The following is a 21,263-nucleotide window of genomic DNA, read 5'->3' on the forward strand; positions in this document are numbered from 1 at the left end:
CTGTTTAGCATTCAATTAAAATTGAGTCACACAAAAGTGAAAGGGGGCCGGGCACGGTGGCTCACGCCTGTAATCCCAGCACTTTGGGAGGCCAAGGCGGGCGGATCACAAGGTCAGGAGATCGAGACCATCCTGCCTAACATGGTGAAACCCCATTTCTACTAAAAAATAGAAAAAATTAGCCGGGCGTGGTGGCGGGCGCCTATAGTCGCAGCTACTCCGGAGGCTGAGGCAGGAGAATGGTGTGAACCCAGGAGGCAGAGCTTGCAGTGAGCTGAGATCGCGCCACTGCACTCCAGCCTGGGCAACAGAGCCAGACTCCGTCTCAAAAAAAAAAAAAAAAGTGAAAGTGGGGGAAACAAAAATCATTGTCAAGAGATAAAGTAATTAATAGAACCATTCTCAGAAATGGCCCAGATATTACAACTATCAGGTAGGGACTTTAAAGTAACTACAATGAACATGTTAAAGGGATATGGAAAAGGTGAACATGCATGAACAGATGGGAGATTTTATCAATGTCTAATGCAAATCTGGTAAATAAAAACAAAATCAGACATGAAGAGCACCTTTGATGGGTTCATTTGCAGTCTAGATATAGCTGAGGAAAGAATTAGTAAACTCGAAGATATGCCAATAGAAATTATCCAAACCAAAACATAAAGATAAAAAGGAGTGAAGCACATCCAGTATCCGTGGGATAACATAAAATGCTATAAAATAAAATGTAATTGGAGTCCCAGAAGAAGCCAGGCATTGTGGCTCATGCCTGTAATCTCAGCACTCTGGGAGGCCAAAGAAGGAGGATCACTTGAGGGCAGGAGTTCAAGACCAGCCTGGGCAACACAGCAAGACCCCATCTCTCTCTCTCTCTCTCTCTCTCTCTCTCTCTCTATATATATATATATATATATATATATTTTTATATATATATTTTTTTTAAATTAACCAGGCATGGTGGTGTGTACCTATAGTCTGACTCAGGAGGCTGAGGCAGGAGAATCATTTGAGCCAGGAGTTTGAGGCTACAGTAAGCAGCTATGATCATGTCACTGCACTGAAGCCTGAGTGATAAGACCCTGTCTCAAAAAAAAAAAAAAAAAAAAAAAAAAAAAAGTTCCAAAGAAAAAGAGAAACAGGTTAAAAAAAATTAAAGATAATGGCTAAGAATTTTCCAAAATTAATGAAAGACAAGTTGCAGATCTAAGAAGCCCAGAGTCTCAAGAATACCTCTCTCCTTGGAAAAAAAAAAAAAAAGAATCTAGATATATCACAATCAAACTGCTGAAAACTGAAGATAAAGAAAATATACTGAAGTCAGTGAGAAGAAAGGAAACATTATGTGCAGAGGGACAATAAGACAAATCACACAGTGATACAAATCAAAAACTATGTAAAGCATAAGACAAGGTACTGACATCTTTAAAATACCAAGAGAAAAAACCTGATACCTTTCAAAAATGAAGGTAAAATAAAGACCTTCAGACAAACAAAAGCTGAGAATTTATTGCCCATAAACCTGTGTTACAAGGAACGTAAAGGAAGTTCTTCAGGCAGAAGGAAGATATCAAGTGGAAATTAGGATACACACATACAAAAATAAAGAAGCTGGAAATGAAATAATAAAGGTAAATATTAAATGTATATTTCTTTAATCACTTTTAAATAGTATATAGGATATGCATACTTTTTTTAAAAGCTAGCATGATACATAAAAAACTTTAGAAAAACATACAGCAACATTTTAACTGATCTTTTTTCTAAGTAGAAGGATTGCAAATTATTTCATTTTAATCTTGATGCTGATTTGCATTTAAAAATTTTTCTACAATGAACCTATATTACATTTTATGCTAAAAAGTCTAATTTTATTCTTACATTCTGTTTCTATCATACAGATTTCAAGAGCTGTGGGGTTACAGAAATTTTATAAGCTAATTGTTAGAGGAAATAATACCTAGAAAATGAATTTTCTGTTATGAAAAGCTTTCTCTACTTTTTATGTCTTACCATATGGGAAAGAAGAAGAGACACTAAAAAGACAAGAAGAGCTGTTTTCTCTGACGCATAAACCAATAATAATAGATTGAATTCTTTCGAACATGAATAACGACTGAATAAAAATCTTTTATAGTACTGTTGATTACTGGGTGATGCCCTGGAGCTAGAGCCATAAACTTTTCTTGAAAGTCTCTTTATTTTAAGAAAATGTCCAGGGTAGATTAAAAGATTACTCTCTACATAGCCTAGAAAGAGAACCAGGAATCGACAATATCTAAATATTAGTGAGAACAATATCTATTTGCATCAAAATCTCTTTTGTAAAATTTAACCTTGCTTTGACTTCTACATAAATATTTAAATGTTGCATAAAAACTAGCTAGGTTTTCTCCTTAGCTTTGGTAGTAAAGTAGCATTTTACTACAGAAAGAACAATTTAGCGCAAACATACACTGTTCTTCTTTTGACTTGGTTAATCAAGACTATGGGAAGCCAAGATTTAGAATTCAAGTCCAGAATCCAGGTACCACCATCTATACGACAGTTACTGAAAGGATAAGAGACAATGTGTGTAAAGACATAATGTAAGTACATAGTAAGCAGTTAATAAATAGCAACTATAGCAATCTGGGGAAAGTAAATAAATGTATTTTTAAAATAACAGCTATTCTTGGCTACTGAAGTGAATCAAAGATGCATGAGGATGCCTTTATTGCCATCAACAAGTTAATACTTTACAAACAGCAGTCCAGAATCCATTGACACCTGTTTACTAACATGTTTACCACACTAGTGAGTGAAGTACTCAGGTTCCAGCACTTTGAGCAACTGTCTCCTCATCTTGCCAGGGGAATTTCTTGCACATAGAAATGGGATGGTCAAAGTGGGGAAAGAAAAATGACTGCTAATGCAGTTGGTGTATTTTTATACACACACACACACATACACACACACACACACACACATGCAAATTCTCCTAAAGTTCTAGTAGGAAAAGTACCTCTTACAGAGGCAAAAAAAATGGACATTTTGACTTGGAAAATTTTTAAAAGTCATAAAAAGCTATTGAATTATGTACCACACTGATTTTTCCCCCACCCAATATTTTAACCACTACATTAGGGAAATTTTGGTGTTGATGCTGTAACCTCAATATTGAATCATCTCTGTCTTGTATCCCAGAATATAATTCAGCTGTTTGGCTACAACAGTCATGTCTCTTTAGAAAGGTCAAAAGTGTAATAAAAATAGTTAAAGGATATTTTACCTTTTGCATTTACTTTTAACAAAAGGTATCAAATTAAACACAGCTCACACCTCTTTAGTTGATTTTACCAAGTTCTTGAAACTGGAAGATTCAGAATTTTAATTTTTGCCTACTACAGCTGGAGGCAGGGAGAATCATTCAAAGAAAAAAAATAATTTGTTCTCAATTTTTTGTTTGTTTGTTTAACAGTAGCTTTCATTTTCAGGGACACTCTCAAAATTTTTGCAGAGCCAGGATAAGATGTAGTGGTTTGAGGTGAGGGCAGAGTAACAGACTCCAGGGCTCAAGCTGTTAACCAAAGATATACTGCCTCTCAAAAATGGGAGGTAAGATTCAAGGAGAGGAAATATTTACATTCACAAGGAATGTTTGAAAAGAATAAATCAAAGCAGGATGATGAAGTAAGGAGAGAATATAAGAGGACAAAATTCCTCACTTCCCCACCAAAAACAACAACAAAAAGAGTCTTGCTGAGGGATAGGTTAAATAGCTTTTGTTCTCTTATAAAACTGTGAGAGAAGAAGAACATCATGGCATTAAGAACACAGTGTGATACATGAGGCAAAGTGTCCCCATGCAGAGAAGGGGACAAAAAACGGAACAAAGCTGTCTGGCAGGTGAAAAGACAAAGACTATAGGGAGAGAAAGAGGCAAATAAACAAGGGGGAGTGAACCAAAAAACAGATCAATGGAACGGAGATTGAGTAACAGGAGAGATTGAATGGGGAGGAGCAAAGGTGGCTGTAGAGAGAGGGGCCCAGTCAGGCAGTGGGCAGATGTGTGCTGGAGTTTCCTCTTCCCACATTCCCAGACCCAAATTGGGGAGCTCTAGAAAGATAGGGCAAGCACTCTCCAGAATCTTATTCTTTTTTTCACTGTTCAATCTCCAGCATCTAACATTGCCTGACATATTTGTCAAATGAATAAATGATACATGTGGAAAAGAGAAAGAAGCTGAATCAGCTGAGAAAATGCCACATGCCTCATGGCATCTGTTATTAAACTGTGAGTTGGCAGAAAGAATACCAAAGAACTGACCTCTGCTTATAGCATGGCCAAGTGATGCTTACCTTAGGGCCAACTTTGGTTTCCCTGTTGCAGGACCAGTAAAGAACCTGAGTAAAACAGGCAGTCACCAAACCCAGGGTAACTGAGTAGTAAGAGGGTGGCTGAGCGTGGTTGTACTTAAAAGCCCCTGTCTCCATGTCTCTCCCCAAATTCCAAACACATGTTTAGATGTTTGAATGTCTCATCATCTAGGGTCTCTCCTTTGAGATGATTTCTACAGAGTTTTTCACAAAATACAAATAACCAACCAAGGCTTTGAATGTGCTCAACATCACTAAAATCTAGGGAGGAATTGTTCTATTAGCAACAAGTAGAGGGGTCTTCATGGCAAATGGACTCAAAACAAAAAGAGACTCCCCAAAGCCCTACATAAAACCATGATCAAAGAGCAATGGATTCAGTCAAGGGAGATGGAGTCAGGTTGGTTGCAAATCCCCAGACGATTCATCTCACTTCATTGAGAATCCCTAAAGTGGAAGATGAAGGTGGGGTAGAGAAGCAAAGATGAGTCAAATATTGTCTTGTCTAACCACCCTGCCCTGGATAGATATATGACGCTCAAAATGGGAAAATACACTTAGGGGTTAGTCAGACATGGTTACATAAAGTTTAAAAAAAAAAAAAAAAAAAAAAGGAAAGTATCAATTTCCAGTGTTTGGTTCCACATGAAGAGCTCAGAAGTTGCCACTCATTCTGACAAGAAGTAAAATGCTGAACAAACTGAAAAAAACTCAGCAACTCTTACATTAGTAAGAGATGTGAGATTACAGGGAAAACCACTGTTCCCAAAATTGGACAGACAGGTAGATACAGAGAATCACAACATAGGGAGCAGAAACCTTCACAGGAACTAGTGGTGTGTTAGGAAAACCTGACCTTAATTGATGAATTGCTGGAGGCTAGGTGTGGACAAGTCTGAAGGTTAAAATCACCAAGGGGGATCTAGTCATAGGGAGTCCCCCATGCTTTTGTGACTTTTCCTTCCAGGAGCTTGACCAGGCTCTCAGATATCAGAAAAAGAAATTCCCTTGTATTTCCACCAGGAGGAGGGGAAAAGAACCACTTCAACATACACCAGAGTATTCTGTTCTTAACAAGATCTACCTTCAGGAGAAACTAGTAGGCCAGAGCCTGACCTGCTGGGGTTTTACTTACAGCCTAACCAACCTGGGGGAGGGAAAATACCCAACTCCACCCCTTTCTAGCCATCTTGTTCCACCTAAATGAGGAGAGAAGAAATTAAGAAACACTTGTGAAGTTCACAGTCTGGAGGCATAACTTCATTAACCGACTGAGACCTAATCACAGGGCTCTAGTATGCATCTCCTCCCCCGACACACCTCCCACCACACTACTGAAGACCTATATACAGCAGTTCCTTTTACTCAGGATATCATGTCCAGATATCAAGAAAAAATTACAAGGCATAATAAAAGGCAAAAACCCAAGCAAAACAAAACACAGCTTGAAGAGACACAGCAAGGACCTTGGAATTGTCACACAGGAATTTAAAATAACTATGATTAACGTGCTAAGGTCTGTAATGGATACAGTAGTTAGCATGCAAAAACATATGGGCAATATAAGCAGAAAGATGAAAATCCTAAGACAGAACCACAAAGAAATGATAGAGATAAAAAATACTGTAACAGAAGTGAAAAATACCTTTGATAGGTTTATAAGTAGACTGGACATGGTTGAGGAAAGAATCTGAGTTTGAGGAAATATGAATAGAAACTTCCAAAACTAAAAATCAATGAGAAGAAATACTCAAATAAAACCACAAAAGGCAGAAAAAGAATAAAAGACAAAAATAGAAAAAAGGAAAAATTGCAACAAATAGAAAATAGTAACAAACATGGTAAATATCAATTGAATGGAATAGTAACAAATATGGTAAATATCAACTGGATGGAATATCAATTCCACATCAATTGATATGGTAAATATCAATTCCATATCAATTGATATGGTAAATATCAATTGGATGGAAATATCAATTTATTTCCACCAATAAAAACTTTGACCATCAATGGTCTAAATGTATCCATTAAAAGACAGAGACTATCAGAGTGGATCAAAAAACAAGACCCAACTATATGTTGTCTACAAGAAACTGACCCACTTTAAATATAAAGATACATACAGATTAAAACTAAATGAATGGAGAAAGATATACCATTCTTATAATAATCAAAAGAAGGTAGGAGTACCTATATTAATTTCAGACAGAGCAGACTTCAAAACAAAAAAAGTTATCAGTGATAGAGAGACATTACATAATGATATAGGGGTTAATTCTCCAAGAAGACATAATGATCCTTAATGTGTATGCACCTAACTACAGAGTGTCAAAATATGCAAAGCAAAAACTGATAAAACTGCAAGGAGTCATAGATGAATCCATAATTATAAATGGAGATGTCACCAGCCTGCTATCAGAAACAAACAGACCCAGCAGGTAGAAAATCAGTAAGGACACAGTTAAATTCAACAACATCATCAATCCACAGGATATAACTGACATCTATAGGCTACTTCATCCAGCAATAGCAGAATATGCATTCTGCTCAAGCTCACATAGAACATTCACCAAGATAGAACACATTCTGGGCCATAAAAAACACCTTAACAAATTTAAAAGAATAGAAATTATACAATGTTTGCTCTCAGACCACAATGGAATTAAACCAGAAATCAATAATAAAAGACAACTGGAGGCCGGGTGCAGTGGCTTACACCTGTTATCCCAGCACTTTGGGAAGCCAAGGTGGACGGATCACCTGAGATCAGGAGTTCGAAACCAGCGTAGCCAACAGAGTGAAACCCTGTCTCTACTAAAAACACAAAAGTGAGCCATGCGTGGTGGTGTGCTCCTGTAATCCCTGCTACTCAGGAAGCTGAGGCAGGAGGATCACTTGAACCTGGGAGGCAGAGGTTGCAGTGAGCTGAGATTGTACCACTGCACTCCAGCCTGGATAACAGAGCGAGACTCTGTCTCAAAAAAAAAAAAAAAAAAGACTACTGGAAAACCCCAAAATACATGGAAATCAAACAACACATTTCTAAATAACACATGGGCCAAGAAAAAAATCTCAAGAGACATTTAAGAATATTTTTAACTAAGTTAAAATAAGAACAAAACTTATCAAAATTTGTGGAATGCCATGAAAGCAGTGCTTAGAGGAAAATTTACAGCATAACTACGTACGTTAGGAAAAAAACATCTAAAATCAATTAACTAAGCTTCCACCTTAGGAAACTAAAAAAAGAAGAGCAAATTAAATCCAAAGTAAGAAGAAGAAAATAAATAATAAAAATTAGAGCAGAGAGCAATGAAATTACAAACAGGAAATCAATTTTAAAAATAAATGAAACAAAAAACTGGTTCTTTGAATCAATTAATAAAATTGATAAGCCTCTAGCCAGACTAAGAAAAAAGAGGTAGGGCACAAATTACTAATATCATAAGCGAAAGAGGGGACACCCCTACAGATCCCATGGATACTAAAAGGATAATAAAGAAATAGTATGAACAACTCTGTGCCCACAAAATTGATAACCTAGATGAAATGGACCAAATCATTGAAAGGCACAATCTACCAAAACTCACACAAGAAAAAATAGACAATCTAAATAGGCCTATATTTATTAAGTACATTGAATCAATAATTAATACCCTTCCAAAATAGACAGAACCAGGCCAGGATAGGTTCACTGGTGAATTTGACCACATATTTAATTCTCTATGATAATTGGTATAATTTCTAAAAGAGAAACTCTCTTTTTTAGAAAATAAAAGCAGAGGGAATACTTCCTAACTCATTCTATGAAGTATCACCATAATACCCAAACAAGACAAAGATATTATAAGAAAAGAAAACAACAAACCAATATTTTTCATGAGCCAGATGCTAAAAATCTTCAACAAAATGTTAGCAAATTAAATCCAACAACGTATAAAAAGAATTATACACTCCAACTAAGTTGGAGTTATACTCGGTATGCAAGGCTGGTTAAAAATTTGAAAGTCAAACAAACAAACAAAAACACCAAAATTTGAAAGTCAATTAATGTCATCTACCACATTACAGGCTAAAGAAGAGAAATCACATGACCATATCAATAGATGCAGGAAAAGCATCTGACAAAATGCAACACCCATTCATGATAAAATCTCTCAGTAAATTCTCAATGATAAAGAATATTTACAAAAAATATACAGCTAATGTCATAATGGTGAGAGACTATATGCTTTTCCCCTAAGATGAGGAACAAAGTAAGGATGTACCCTCTTATCATTCCCTTTTGACATTATATGGAGGTCCTACCTAATGCAATAAGGTAAGAAAAGGAAGTAAAAGGTACACTGATTGGGAAGGAAGAAATAAAACTGTCTTTGTTTGCAGATGACATGATTGTCTTTGCAGAAAATCTGAAAGAATTGAAAATAAAAAACCATTCCTATAACTAATAAGCTATTATAATAAGGTTGCCAGATACAAGGTTAATATACAATAGTCGATTTGCTTTCCCACATACCAGCAATGAATGAGTGGCATTTGAAATTAAAAACACAATACCATTTACATTAGCACCATAAAAATGAAACAAGTGTAAATCTAACAAAACACGTACAAGATCTGTGTGAGGAAAATCATAAAACACTGATGAAAGAAATCAAAGAAGAACTAAATAGATGAAGAGTTATCCCATGCTCATAAATAGGAAGACTCAATATTGTCAATGTCTGCTTTTCTCAACTTTATCTATATTCAATGCAATTCCAATCAAAATCCCAGCAAGTTATTCTGCAGATACTGACAAACTGATTGCAAGGTTTATACGTGGAGGCAAAAGACTCAAAATAGCCAACACAATATTGAAGGAGCAGAACAAAGTTGGAAGACTGACACTACTTGACTTCAGGACTTATTATAAAGCTAAAGTAATCAAGACAGTGTGGTACTGGCACAAGAACAGACTAATTGATCAATGGATTATAACAGAGAGCCTAGAAACAGACCCACATAAATATACTCAACTGATCTTTGACAAAGGAACTAAGGGAATACGATGAAGAAAAGGTAGTCTTTTTAACAAATGGTGCTGGAACAACTGGACATTTGCGTGCAAAAAAAATGAATTCAAACACAGACTTCACACACCTCACAAAAAGTGACTCAAAATGTATCATAATTCTAAATGTAAGGCACAAAACTGCAAAACTTCTAGAAGATAACATAGAAAATCTAGATGACTCTAGGTTTGACAATGACTTTTCTATATGACATCAAAGGGCATGATTCGTGAGAGAAAGAATTGATAATCTGTACATCATTAAAATTTAAAATTTCTACTTTGCAAAAGATACTGCCAAGACAACAAAAGGACAAGCCACAGACAGGAATAAAATATTTGCAGAAGACATATTTGATAAAAGACTGTTATCCAAAATATACAAAGAACTCTGAAAACTTAACAATAAGAAAGCCATCTGATTTAAAAATGGACCAAAGATCTTGACAAACATCTTACTAAAGAAAATATATAGATGGAACAATAAGCGTATGTCATCAGGGAAATACAAACTAAAACAACATTGAGATACCGCTACATATTAATTACAATGGCCAAAATCCAGAACACAGACAACAACAAATGTTGGCAAGGTTTTGGAGCAACAGAAATTCTCATTCATTGCTGCTGGGAATGCAAAACGATACAGCCACTTTGGAAGACAATTTGGCTGTTTCTTACAAAACTAAAAATATTCTCACTGTACAATCCCACAATTGTGTTCCTTGTTATTTACCCAAAGGAGCTGAAAACTTATGTCCACACAAAAACCTGCACATGGATGTTTACTGTAGCTTTATTATTACCAAACTGGGAAGCAACCAAGATATCCTCCACTGGGTGAATGGATAAATAAACTTCAACAGATCTAGACCACATTTTGGTCATTATTCAGCACTAAAAAGAAATGAGCTATGAAATCATGAAAAGACATGGAGGAAGCACAAATACATATTGCTAAGTGAAAGAAGCCAATCTGAAAAGGCTACATACAGTATGATTCTAACTATATGACATTCTGGAAAAAGCAAAACTATAGAGATAGTGGAAAGATTAGTGGTTGTCAGGGCTTGGGGCAAGGGAGTGATGAACAGACAGAGAACAGAGCATTTTTAGGCAGTGAAAATACTCAGTATGATACTACAATCATGGATACATTTGTCATTATACATTTGTCCAAACCCACGGACTATACAACACCAACAGTGAATCCTCATGGAAACCATGGACTTTGGGTGACAGTGAGGTGTCAATGTAGGTTCAACAGATGTAACAAATATTCACTCTGGTAAGGAATGCTGATAATGAGAGAGGCTATGCATGTGTGTGGGCAGGAGGTACATGGGATATCTCTGAACCTTCCTCTCAATTTTGCTAAATTGAACCTAAAACTGCTCTTTAAAAAAATGAGCCTTTAAAAACAACAAAAAAGAGGGTATCACTGAGAGATGTGATGCTCATTCTTGGGAGGCAGGAGAGAGGACTAGTGGTAACAAACTAGGGGACGAATTGAGGTGAAACAGGCCTCAAAAAGATTCTAGATATTCGAGTGCCTTTCTTCTTGGAATGGCAATATTTATACATTTTGATCTCTTCCCAAGGCACCAGGACAGAAGTGATTTGCTCTTTTGAACCATTCCATCCATTTTCTCTCAGTTTATCTCATCACCATGGCAATGAGGCAAGGACCTTGTTTTTATGTGTCTGGACTAGCATCCTCCCTGGTTACTTTAAAAAGGCATGACAGTGTTTACATGTAACCTCTAGAGGAATGTCTTCCCTAAAATGGGACTCAATGGAATAAGCAAAGCATTAGGAGAAACAGTCTCTGGATTTTATCTTCATTTTGCCATCTGAGAAAGATGATTTGAGACTCCAGTTTCTATTCATTAATGGAGACAGGCAGGCTACCCACTTGGTTCACAAAATATGACTGAGGAATATGAGATGACTAATTGCTTTGCTTAAGGCAGAACAACTGTGTGGCTATGGCAGAGACTGCTAATTGTTCACCCCTTATCTATTCACCCTTCCTTCCTTAGAAACAAAACCAAGATTTTATTCAAGGGTCCAATGTATTAACCAAGACAATGCATTCCCTGTTTTCCTTGGGTACAGATACGGTCAATGAGAGACACGTGGATAGGTTGTATTTTCTAGGAAGACTCCTTAAAGGCGACCGACTCAACTCAGCAATGTGTTCCCTTTGGCCTCCCTGATTCCCCTTCTGGTTGGAGCTTTAGTGATCAGTTTGCACCATCAAATGACACTGAGAATGAAAGTCCCCTGCTAAGGATGGTAGAGCAAAACGATAAAGGAATCCCAGTTCTCTACTGACCCTGCAGTGCTGCCATGTCCTCCCGGGACTGCCTGTCTCCAGAATTCTTTTATATATAAGAGAAATAACCTTCTGTCTCGTTTAAACCAAACACAATTCTTGATGGATCCACGCTCAACCTTATGAATGGCTCACTGATAGGTTCACCCCAACATTTGCAGGGTTCAGGCCAGGAGTATAGGTGGAAATCCCCAGTCTGTGGTTCATTCCTTTTCCTTTCCCCTTTTGCTCTGTCCCATTAGGTGGATATCTGAGCTCACACTTTTAAGCTTAAGTCCCTGTGCTAACATTGCCCCTTGGCCACTCTTCAGGCCTAGGCTCTATGTATGTCCTGTTGGGAGGACGCATCCCAGGAGGAGGCAGCTATAGGCTCTAGAAGTGAGCTCAGAGCATTTAGGCAGGAATCGAGGACCCTAGGAATCCAGGGTATGGCCCAGAAGTCAAGGAAGGTTTAGGCAGGTGGCATGTTCCTTTGGCCCTGTGATCTCCTCACTCTGTGGAAAGAAGTGTGGCCCTTTAAGTCATAAGACCTAGGACAGGGGCCCTAGTTGTCAGAGCCTAGAGGCAATACCACTGGCTTCTCTCCCTTGCACCTCCTAATGGCTGCCTTTACACAATTTACACATTGACAGTGCAGCAAAATGTGGTTTAGTCCAGTTAACTACTTGTTATGACAGCCTTGGTAAGATTATCTTTTAGGGTCTGGAAGTATAGTTTGAAATGTGTTGTTTTCCTGCTCCTACCTTCTCTCTTCCATAAGACAGTACAATGGGAAGCTGATTAAGAATGACTCTCTGCCAAGCTTTTCTTTAGTAAGTTGTTATTAGGATGGCTCAGCAAAAGTTTATCAATCAACTGCAATATCAGTGTAAGTGTCCTGAGTGGACTGAAGGAGGAGTCTCCAAATCCTCAGTCCCTATCACCTGTTTGAGTAAACTCTCCAAGAGGCACTTAGCTGATTGATCTGCACAAGCATTGCGCCCTGGGAGTCCGGTAGAGTCAGCTATGAATTCTGATTGCCTCCAACTGGAATAGGGACGGTTCCTCTAGGAAAATCATACAGGAGCAGGTGGAGATTCAGCCCACGAGAAGTGTGCCACTGAAATGACCCAAGTCTGGGCCCCAAATGCAGCTGGATACCTTTTTCTGTTACTCAGGAAGCTCTCCACTCAGCCCAGGGTAGCAAGAACTGAGATCTGCTGTGACAGTGCCTGACACCAGGATCCACCCCTTCAGCTCATATCCCCACATATAATGACTTCAATTCCTGTGAGGACTCTCTCTTCTCCACCGCCTAACTGACAGGACCGGTAAAGCCAGCTTCACAAACATGAAAATATCTGAACAGTTGACTGCCTCTGTGTATGTTGGAAACTTGCTTCATTTAGTTCAGTGATTCTAAACCTTATTTTGGATTACAGATCTCTATGTTCTCTACACTGTATAATTACCACAGGACTTAAGTGCTCACCCACACATCTGAGGACTGCTGGAGCCCCTTTCAAACAGTAAAGTATAATCACAAGAACATTGAGTGAATAATCTAAGATGCATGTACTTCTAGCTTCATCTTTCTATCTACATTTTACTAGTTTGCTCACAGGATGTATTACACAAACACACACATACATATTAGGACGTTTTGACATCTTAAAAACCTTTCTGGCTGGGGAAAGCCTGGCCTTCCTGGGCCTAGGCAATTCTTAGAGATAATAAAGGGTCCCGCCAGGAGCATGCCTTTAACATGCAAACTACATGATCCAGAGCCATATCTCCCCTGTTTGGCCTGTACTCTCAAAGAGCAGTATTCCTCTACCTTAATCATTCTGGGGCTAGACCAGGCAACTAGGGGTGACCTCTATAGTTTAGAATGTGTTCTAAATTTTAGGCTGTATCCTTAGCACTGATTCCCAGCAGGAGCTCAATGATATATGTGACATGATGATATGAATGAATGGTTTCTGATAGCCAAAGCCTCCTTTAGTCACTGAACTGTGATGAAAGATGTTCTCAGATGACTATTCAGGGAACTTGCTGAAATAGTCTTTGTTCTTCTTCCTGCATTTAGAAATAGTCTTTAGACATATGTGCTGCCAGTACACACATAATGAATCAGATTACATTTTTTTATGAGAAAAGATGAAAAAAGTCTTCCATTTTTATGGTCAGAGAAACCCAGACTATTATACCCGGCTCATTTCTCATTAATAAAACAGAAAATCTTTTGCCTTCTCATCTGAACTCTTCAAATTAATCTAAGGTCTGATTGTCCCAAAGCATTACTATATACAGCAACATCATTTGTATCACAGAATTGGAAATGACATACATAGCTAACCAGAGTGATGGTTAAATAAACTATGACATGCTCAACTGATGGAATCTTCTGCAGCCTTTGACAATGGTGTCTACAATACAATCTGAGGTTAAGAGTGAAACATAAAATTACATATGTGATATGACTGCCATCATGCAACATATATGAAATAGAAAGAGATACTACTGAATATTAATAGTGTCTGTTTATCTGTTAAGACTGTGAATGATTTTCTTTCTACTTCTCTGAATTTTTCAGCTTTTTCTCTAATGACCTTTAATATTTTACACTCACAATGAAAATCAACATCAATAAATCATTGAATTGTTAATTGAAAACATCTTGTTGGCTGGGCGCGGTGGCTCATGGCTGTAATCCCAGCACTTTGGGAGGCCAAGGAGGGCGGATCACTTGAGGTCACGAGTTCAAGACCAGCCTGGCCAATATGGTGAAACCCCGTCTCTATTAAAAATACAAAAATTAGCCAGGCATGGTGGTGCATGCCTGTAGTCCCAGTTACTTGGGATCCTGAAGCAGGAGAATCGCTTGAACTCAGGAGGCAGAGGTTGCAGTGAGCCAAGATCATACCACTGCACTGCAGCCTGGGTGACAGAGCAAGACTCCATTTCCAGAAAAAAAAAGAAAAAAACAACATATTGTTATTTTCTGCTTTAAAACTTGATACTGGCTGGGCGCGGTGGCTCAAGCCTGTAATCCCAGCACTTTGGGAGGCCGAGGCGGGTGGATCACGAGGTCAGGAGATCGAGACCATCCTGGCTAACATGGTGAAACCCCGTCTCTACTAAAAATACAAAAAACTAGCCGGGCGTGGTGGCGGGCGCCTGTAGTCCCAGCTACTCGGAGGCTGAGGCGGGAGAATGGCGTGAACCCGGGAGGTGGAGCTTGCAGTGAGCCGAGATCGCGCCACTGCACTCCAGCCTGGGCGACAGAGCGAGACTCCGTCTCAAAAAAAAAAAAAAAAAAAAAAAAACTTGATACTGGGTATTTTCACCTAAAAGAGCTGAATTGATACTGGGTGTTTTCACCTAAAAGAGCTGTATTGAGATGTACAGAGAAAACCCTACAGTGAAACCAGCAGAAAGCAGTGATGGAAACACAGAGAATTCTCTAGTCTAGCAACTGCCTGTGTAATAATAATAATCGCTGACATTCACTAAGCTCTTACTATATGCCAGGCATCTTCCATACATTTTTAAAATATCTTCATAAAAGCTGTAGGAGATAGGTATTACTGTCACTCGCATTGTATAGATGAAGCTGAGACTTAGAGTGGTTAATTCATTGCTAGTAAGTGGAGGAGTCAGAGACTTTGATTCCAGCAGTCTGTCTCCATGGTCTGCCAGTTTCTCACTATGTCTACTGCTCCCTCCAGTGTAAAAGCAGAGGCTTTGGGGGAAAAGAGCACAGTCCTAAGCCATTCTTCCTTTCACGCAAAGATTCTTGTGTTGAACAAAGGCATGGCCTCCATGTCTATTTTCAGACTGAAAAGGAGATTCTGTTTAGGTAAGTCCTCGGATGACTCCTACCCATCAGTGGAGATGGTCACTAGGAACCGCTTATTCAACATGTTGTCTCAAGGCTCTAATTAGAGCGTGGTTCACATGTTGCCCATCTTTGCACATAAATCTATTGCTTTAGGTGCTAAAAGCTCATCATAGCCAAACTTTGCAGACCCAGACCAACCTGAGAACAAAGGTCACTCTCTACTTGCCAGCACGATTATAGGCACTCTTTCTTCATGTGCTTATAGAAAGCAGTTTCATCCTGCAAATGCTGGCCAACTCAATATGCTCAGCCGACACCATCAGGGCATATGAGTGCTTTGAGGCCCTCTGTTGAGTGGTCTCATTTTCTCTGCACAGAAACCTACCAGTGTAACGTTTCCATGAGTGATGGGCGGGGGAGAGGTTTCACTACAAGAGAATTTCAGAACAGGAGTAGGATACCTGGAGAGAGTCCAGTCCTTTTGGAGTCAAGTAGAGTCAAGTGTGTCACTAAAATGAAGCAAGTCCCTCTTCTGCTACTCCAGAGAATCACGAATGGGGCAGTGGGGAAACACAGAAACAGATTCCATGAAATCAGCCATGCAAGATTAGTCTGAAGGTAATGACACTGGGCTTAAAGAAAATCCATTACAAATGAAACTTATAACTCAAAACAAATGTGCCAATGGGCAAAATTTAATGAGCAAAAGGAAATTAATAAATAGAGATAAATCATATAAATATGGTCAAATTGTTAGGGCAAATGCTTGAGAAGATTGCTATGGGGTTATGAGTCCACCTCATTGTGCTGTTTCTATGTCCTGGCCCCTGAGGGACAGCTCTCTGTCATGCCCATTCACTTACTTTCTCTGGATCCGGACCACAGGATCAGCAAGCAGGTCACTGACGTCAAGCTTTCTCCCCTTCTCAATAACATCCGGATGCTTGCGAACAAACAGCCACCCGATATGGGAGAAGAAGAAGCCCCGGCGGGCATTGTGGGGGTCAGCATCCGTCTCTGAGTACTTGTGGTGGGCTCGGTGGTCCCTGGACCACTCGAAGATGTCATTCTGCAGAGAGAATGAGAGCCTGAGTGAAGAGAGGAACCGCACCGCCAGGCGTCCTCCTGGGAATCTTCCCAGCCTCCCCTCCCCGACCAGTCCTCACTGCTGGTTTCACATTCCTCCTATCTTCAACCCACAGTTCCTCAACCTCAAGTTCAATCCCCTGTGGTCTGGAGTGGTTTTCATTAGAACAAGAGTAAATCTTCACTTAGCAGGGATCTCAGCTTATGTGTGGGACGTACCCACTGCAGGAAGTTCAGGCTTGTTGGGTGAATTAGTGCAGAGACCTGAAGGAAAGCTCTGGTGGGGGTGACTGAAGTCTCCTAGATCATTTGTGTCAAGAAAAGAGAGATCTTTTTTATGGCTGCACCGTATTCCATGGTGTAAATATACCACATTTTCTTTATCCAGTCTATCACTGATGGACATTTAGGATGATTCCATGTTGCTATTGTGAATAGTGCTGCAGTGAACATACATGTGCCTATGTCTTTATAATAGAATGATTTATATTCCTTCAGGCATATACCCAGTAATAGGATTGCTGGGTTGAACTATAGTTCTGTCGAGATCTTTGCAGGGACATGGATGGAGCTGGGGGTCATTATCCTTAGCAAACTAATGCAGGAACCCAAATACCACTGTTCTCACAAGTGGGAGCTAAATGATGAGAACACACGGACCCATGGGGAAAAAAACATACTGGGGCTATCAAGGGCGGAGGGTGGGAGGAGGGAAAAGATCAGGAAAAATATCCAATGGGTACTAGGCGTAATACCTGGGTGGTGAAATAATCTGTACAACACACCCCCATGACACATGTTTACCTATGTAACAAACCTGCACATGTACCCCTGAAGTTAAAAATTTAAAAAAATGAGGGAGACATCTTCTTAGGATGAAATCTTGGTTGTCAGAAGAGAGGGGCAGTCCTGAGTATGAAGGGTGCCGGTTCTTGGCCCAGATGTCTCTGCCTCTCTCCCTACTTTGATGTTCTTCATGTGTGACTCCCATAGATCAGGAAGCCAGCAGATAAAAAAAAAACCAAATGGCTACTTCCCCAAATCTCTGCAAAATACCAAGGCACCAGTGGCATCATTTTAGGACTGCTCTAACAGAGTATAACAGAAACGGAAGGGGGACAACTTTGGCTCCTTGGGTGTATTGGCAATCCACCAAGTGGAGAGGCAGCAGTGACTGAGGAGCGGGACAACACTCACTGGAGCCCCAAGACAGACTCTGGTACCCCTAGAAGGACAGGCAGCAGAGTCTGCCCAGCCCACAGAGCTGAAGTAGGGCTCAGCGCACGTGGGGAGCACACCCTATTGGACCTCTCGTAATGGGAGACACGGGAAGGTGTCAGGGGGCTGAGCTATCAGGGGCAAGAATTGATGGCATTTAGTCTGTTACAATTAATGAGAACTTAGCTATAGCAATGGGTCAGTGAGATCTACAAACATTCAATTTACACTAATTTTTTTTTAATCTGATGATGCTTTCAAAGCTTTGAGAAGACGAATTAAATTGGGGAGTACTGCTTTCGATAGGAAAATCTGAAAATAAAAATAAATTTACGTATTATATTGCATTAGCCTTTTCTTTTTATGACAACAGTAATAATGTTCTATACCATAATATTCAATACTGGGTAATGTTCTCATTAGGAGTCTACCATTTCATAGAGATTGGCTTCATCCTTCTGATGAGAAGGGAAGAAATTGTTTTGTTTTTGTTTGTTTTTCGAGACAGTCTTGCTCTATTGCCCAGGTTGAAGTACAGTGGTACAATCACATAGCTCACTGTAGCCTTGACCTTCTGGGCTCAAGTGATCCTCCCACCTCAGCCTCCCAAGTAGCTGGGACTACAAGTGTATGCCACCATGCCCAGCTAATTTTTTTTTTTTTTTGAGATGGAGTCTTGCTCTGTCACCCAGGCTGGAGTACAGTGGTGTGATCTTCGCTCCCTACAACCTCCGCCTCCTGAGTTCATGCAATTCTCCTGCCTCAGCCTCCCGAATAGCTGGGATTATAGGCATGCGCCAACAATCCCAGCTAACTTTTCCATTTTCAGTGGAGACGGGATTTCACCACATTGGCCAGGCTGGTTGAAAATTTTAAAAATCCACCTAATCCTTGGGTTTTGGGGGAGAGAGAGAGGAGGCAGAAAGTTCCAAGAAGTATATGTTCAGCTTTGACTATAAAGAGAGAAAACAGGAGCCTGGCAGTTTATGTATATCAAAAATTATAGCCTGGCTTACTGTAAGATGAAAGAGGTCTTTAGATTTTACAGTGTATTTAAACATGGTGGTTGGAAAGAGTGAAAACATTTTATTATTTAGAATCACAGAAATTGGAGCTGTAAAAGAATTTCAAATGTCAATCAAGACTACTGTGGTCTAAGAAATAATGTCTTCCTTTTGCATTGGTTTATTGCTTTTATTGTAGTGCCCATGTGAACATAACATAGAAAGAACACTCTGTCCCCTATTCACAGATGGCAAAATTAAAGCTTAGAGGACATTTATACAAGCTCATATAACAAATCAAAACAATAATAGAATATATATGGCACTTCCTTGGTTCTCAGTTCACATTCCTATCAACAAGATATTTCCCTTATTCTCCAAATGTTGCAGGGAGGGGTCTTTTATAGAAAACTTTCATTCATCTTGTTAAAAGGTTATATTGGCCTGATATGGTTTGGCACTGTGTCCCCACCCAAATCTCATCTGTAATTGTAATCCCCACGTGTTGAGGGAGGGACCTGGTGGGAGGTGACTGAATCATAGGGTCAGTTTCCTCCATGCTGTTCTCATGATAGTGAGTGAGTTCTCACGAGATCTGATGGTTTAAAAGTGTGTGGCAGTTTCCCCTTCACTCTCTTTCTTGCTCCACCATAGGAAGACATACCTTGCTTCTCCTTCCCCTTCCACCACGATTGGAAGTTTCCTGAGCCCTCCCCAGCCACGCGGAACTGTGAGTCAATTAAATCTCTTTTCTTCATAAATTACTCAGTCTCAGGTAGTTATTTATGGCAGCGTGATCATGAACTAATACATGCCTGTTTAATTCAATGCCATGCAATCTTGTAGAAACTCTACGTGAAGAGTTTCAAATAGCTAGAAACATTATTCTCACAAAATTAATTATAATACAACAACAAAAAGACCCATGATGATGAAGACGAGTTGAAACAGAGATATTTATTTTCATTCCTTTCACCTGGATACGTTTCCAACAGAAGCCACTTGACTGCAATAGTGGAATGCAGCAAGGGTTTTGGCCACATTCCAAATAATCAAGCACATAATCAAGCCAAAAATACTTTGATGTATTTTTTAATCCTTTGTTATTGCTGTGTTTTCAAGTGTAAAGCTGAGTCCAGTGAAAAAGTGACTCAAAGAATAAGATGTGTTTTCTAGTTCGTGGGAACTTGGCAATAATTTCTTTAAAAAAGAAATTAAAGAACAAGCTGTGTGTCAACAATAGAGCAGAAAGAGAGAAAGATTTATTTGCTTACCCAATCACCTTTTTTCCCTACTTACCTGCACTTGTGTCTGCTCTGGAGTGATTGGGAGTGGATGGGCAAGGGAAAGAACCTACCTGTGAATACACTTGTGTTGAAAAGGTGTGGGGACCTAGAGCTCATTTTCGTACAGTCAGTATCTGCTTTAGCAACAAGCAGAGGGGAAAGCTGAGGATTAATGAGGAGGGAGAGATGGCCCAACCGTCTCAACCTCAGGAGGCGGGGAGTGAATGGAGATCGACTGTGCTGGAAGCTGTACCCCCAGCGGTATAATCTGATAATCTCTCTTCCTCTTAGTGTTTGATAGCTCTTGTCTAAAACTATGTGTGCCACTCCATCACCTTTGCTGCACAGTTAACAAAAACAATATTAAGGCATACAGAGATGACATATGCCCATCATGAACTGACTGTCAAGTATAGGTAATCCGTCTGTTCATGTTCCATGTACATATTCTGGTAGGGACATGATGTTGAAATCAGCAGTAATGCCTGAAGCCAAATACTTAAACATTCAAACAAATCAATTAACAAATCATTGTATTAAATTTGCAACTTAGAGTTTATACTGAATTGTAGGTTCCAGTAGATCACAGTCTTACTCGGCAATCCATCAAAAGTGCACTCTCGCCACATGTTAATTGATTATTCCTGATCAAAAATTGGAATGTTGAAGGGAGCTACATTAGTTCTAAGAACGCTGGGCATAAATGAGGCACAGGTAGGTGGGCGAGCAAGACAGGAGTAGGAACAGAACAAATCCGGAGTGTACAGCTCAGGTGGTAGGCTTCATTATCAGAGACACCATACTATAGTCCTACTTTGCAACAGAAATATAACGCAAGCCACATAATATAACTAATAGTTTCTTAGTAGCCACACTAAAAAAGTGAAATGACCCTTGACTGAACTTGGGCTACAGAAAAACATAAATAAAATAAAAAGTGAAAAGAGGCTGGGTGCGGTGTCTCATGCCTGTAATCCCAGCACTTTGAGAGGCCGAGATGGGCGGACCACCTGAGGACAGGAGTTCGAGACCAGCCTGGCCAACATAGTGAAACCCCATCTCTACTAAAAATACAAAAATTAGCCGGACATGG

The 21,263-nt window shown here is 39.4% G+C and overlaps 1 protein-coding gene across 1 annotated transcript in view; it reads right to left on the reverse strand.

Moving 5' to 3' along the window:
• SCD5 (stearoyl-CoA desaturase 5) overlaps positions 1-21,263 on the reverse strand; it is a 166,744-nt gene that overhangs the window by 33,986 nt on the left and 111,495 nt on the right. The window contains exon 3 of the mRNA XM_017958729.3: positions 16,440-16,645. Coding sequence (XP_017814218.1) covers positions 16,440-16,645 — 206 coding nt within the window. The remainder of the gene's footprint in view (positions 1-16,439; positions 16,646-21,263) is intronic.

The sequence above is a fragment of the Papio anubis genome, chromosome 3 (assembly GCF_008728515.1).
Source record: "Papio anubis isolate 15944 chromosome 3, Panubis1.0, whole genome shotgun sequence".
In the NCBI taxonomy this organism is placed as follows: domain Eukaryota; kingdom Metazoa; phylum Chordata; class Mammalia; order Primates; family Cercopithecidae; genus Papio; species Papio anubis.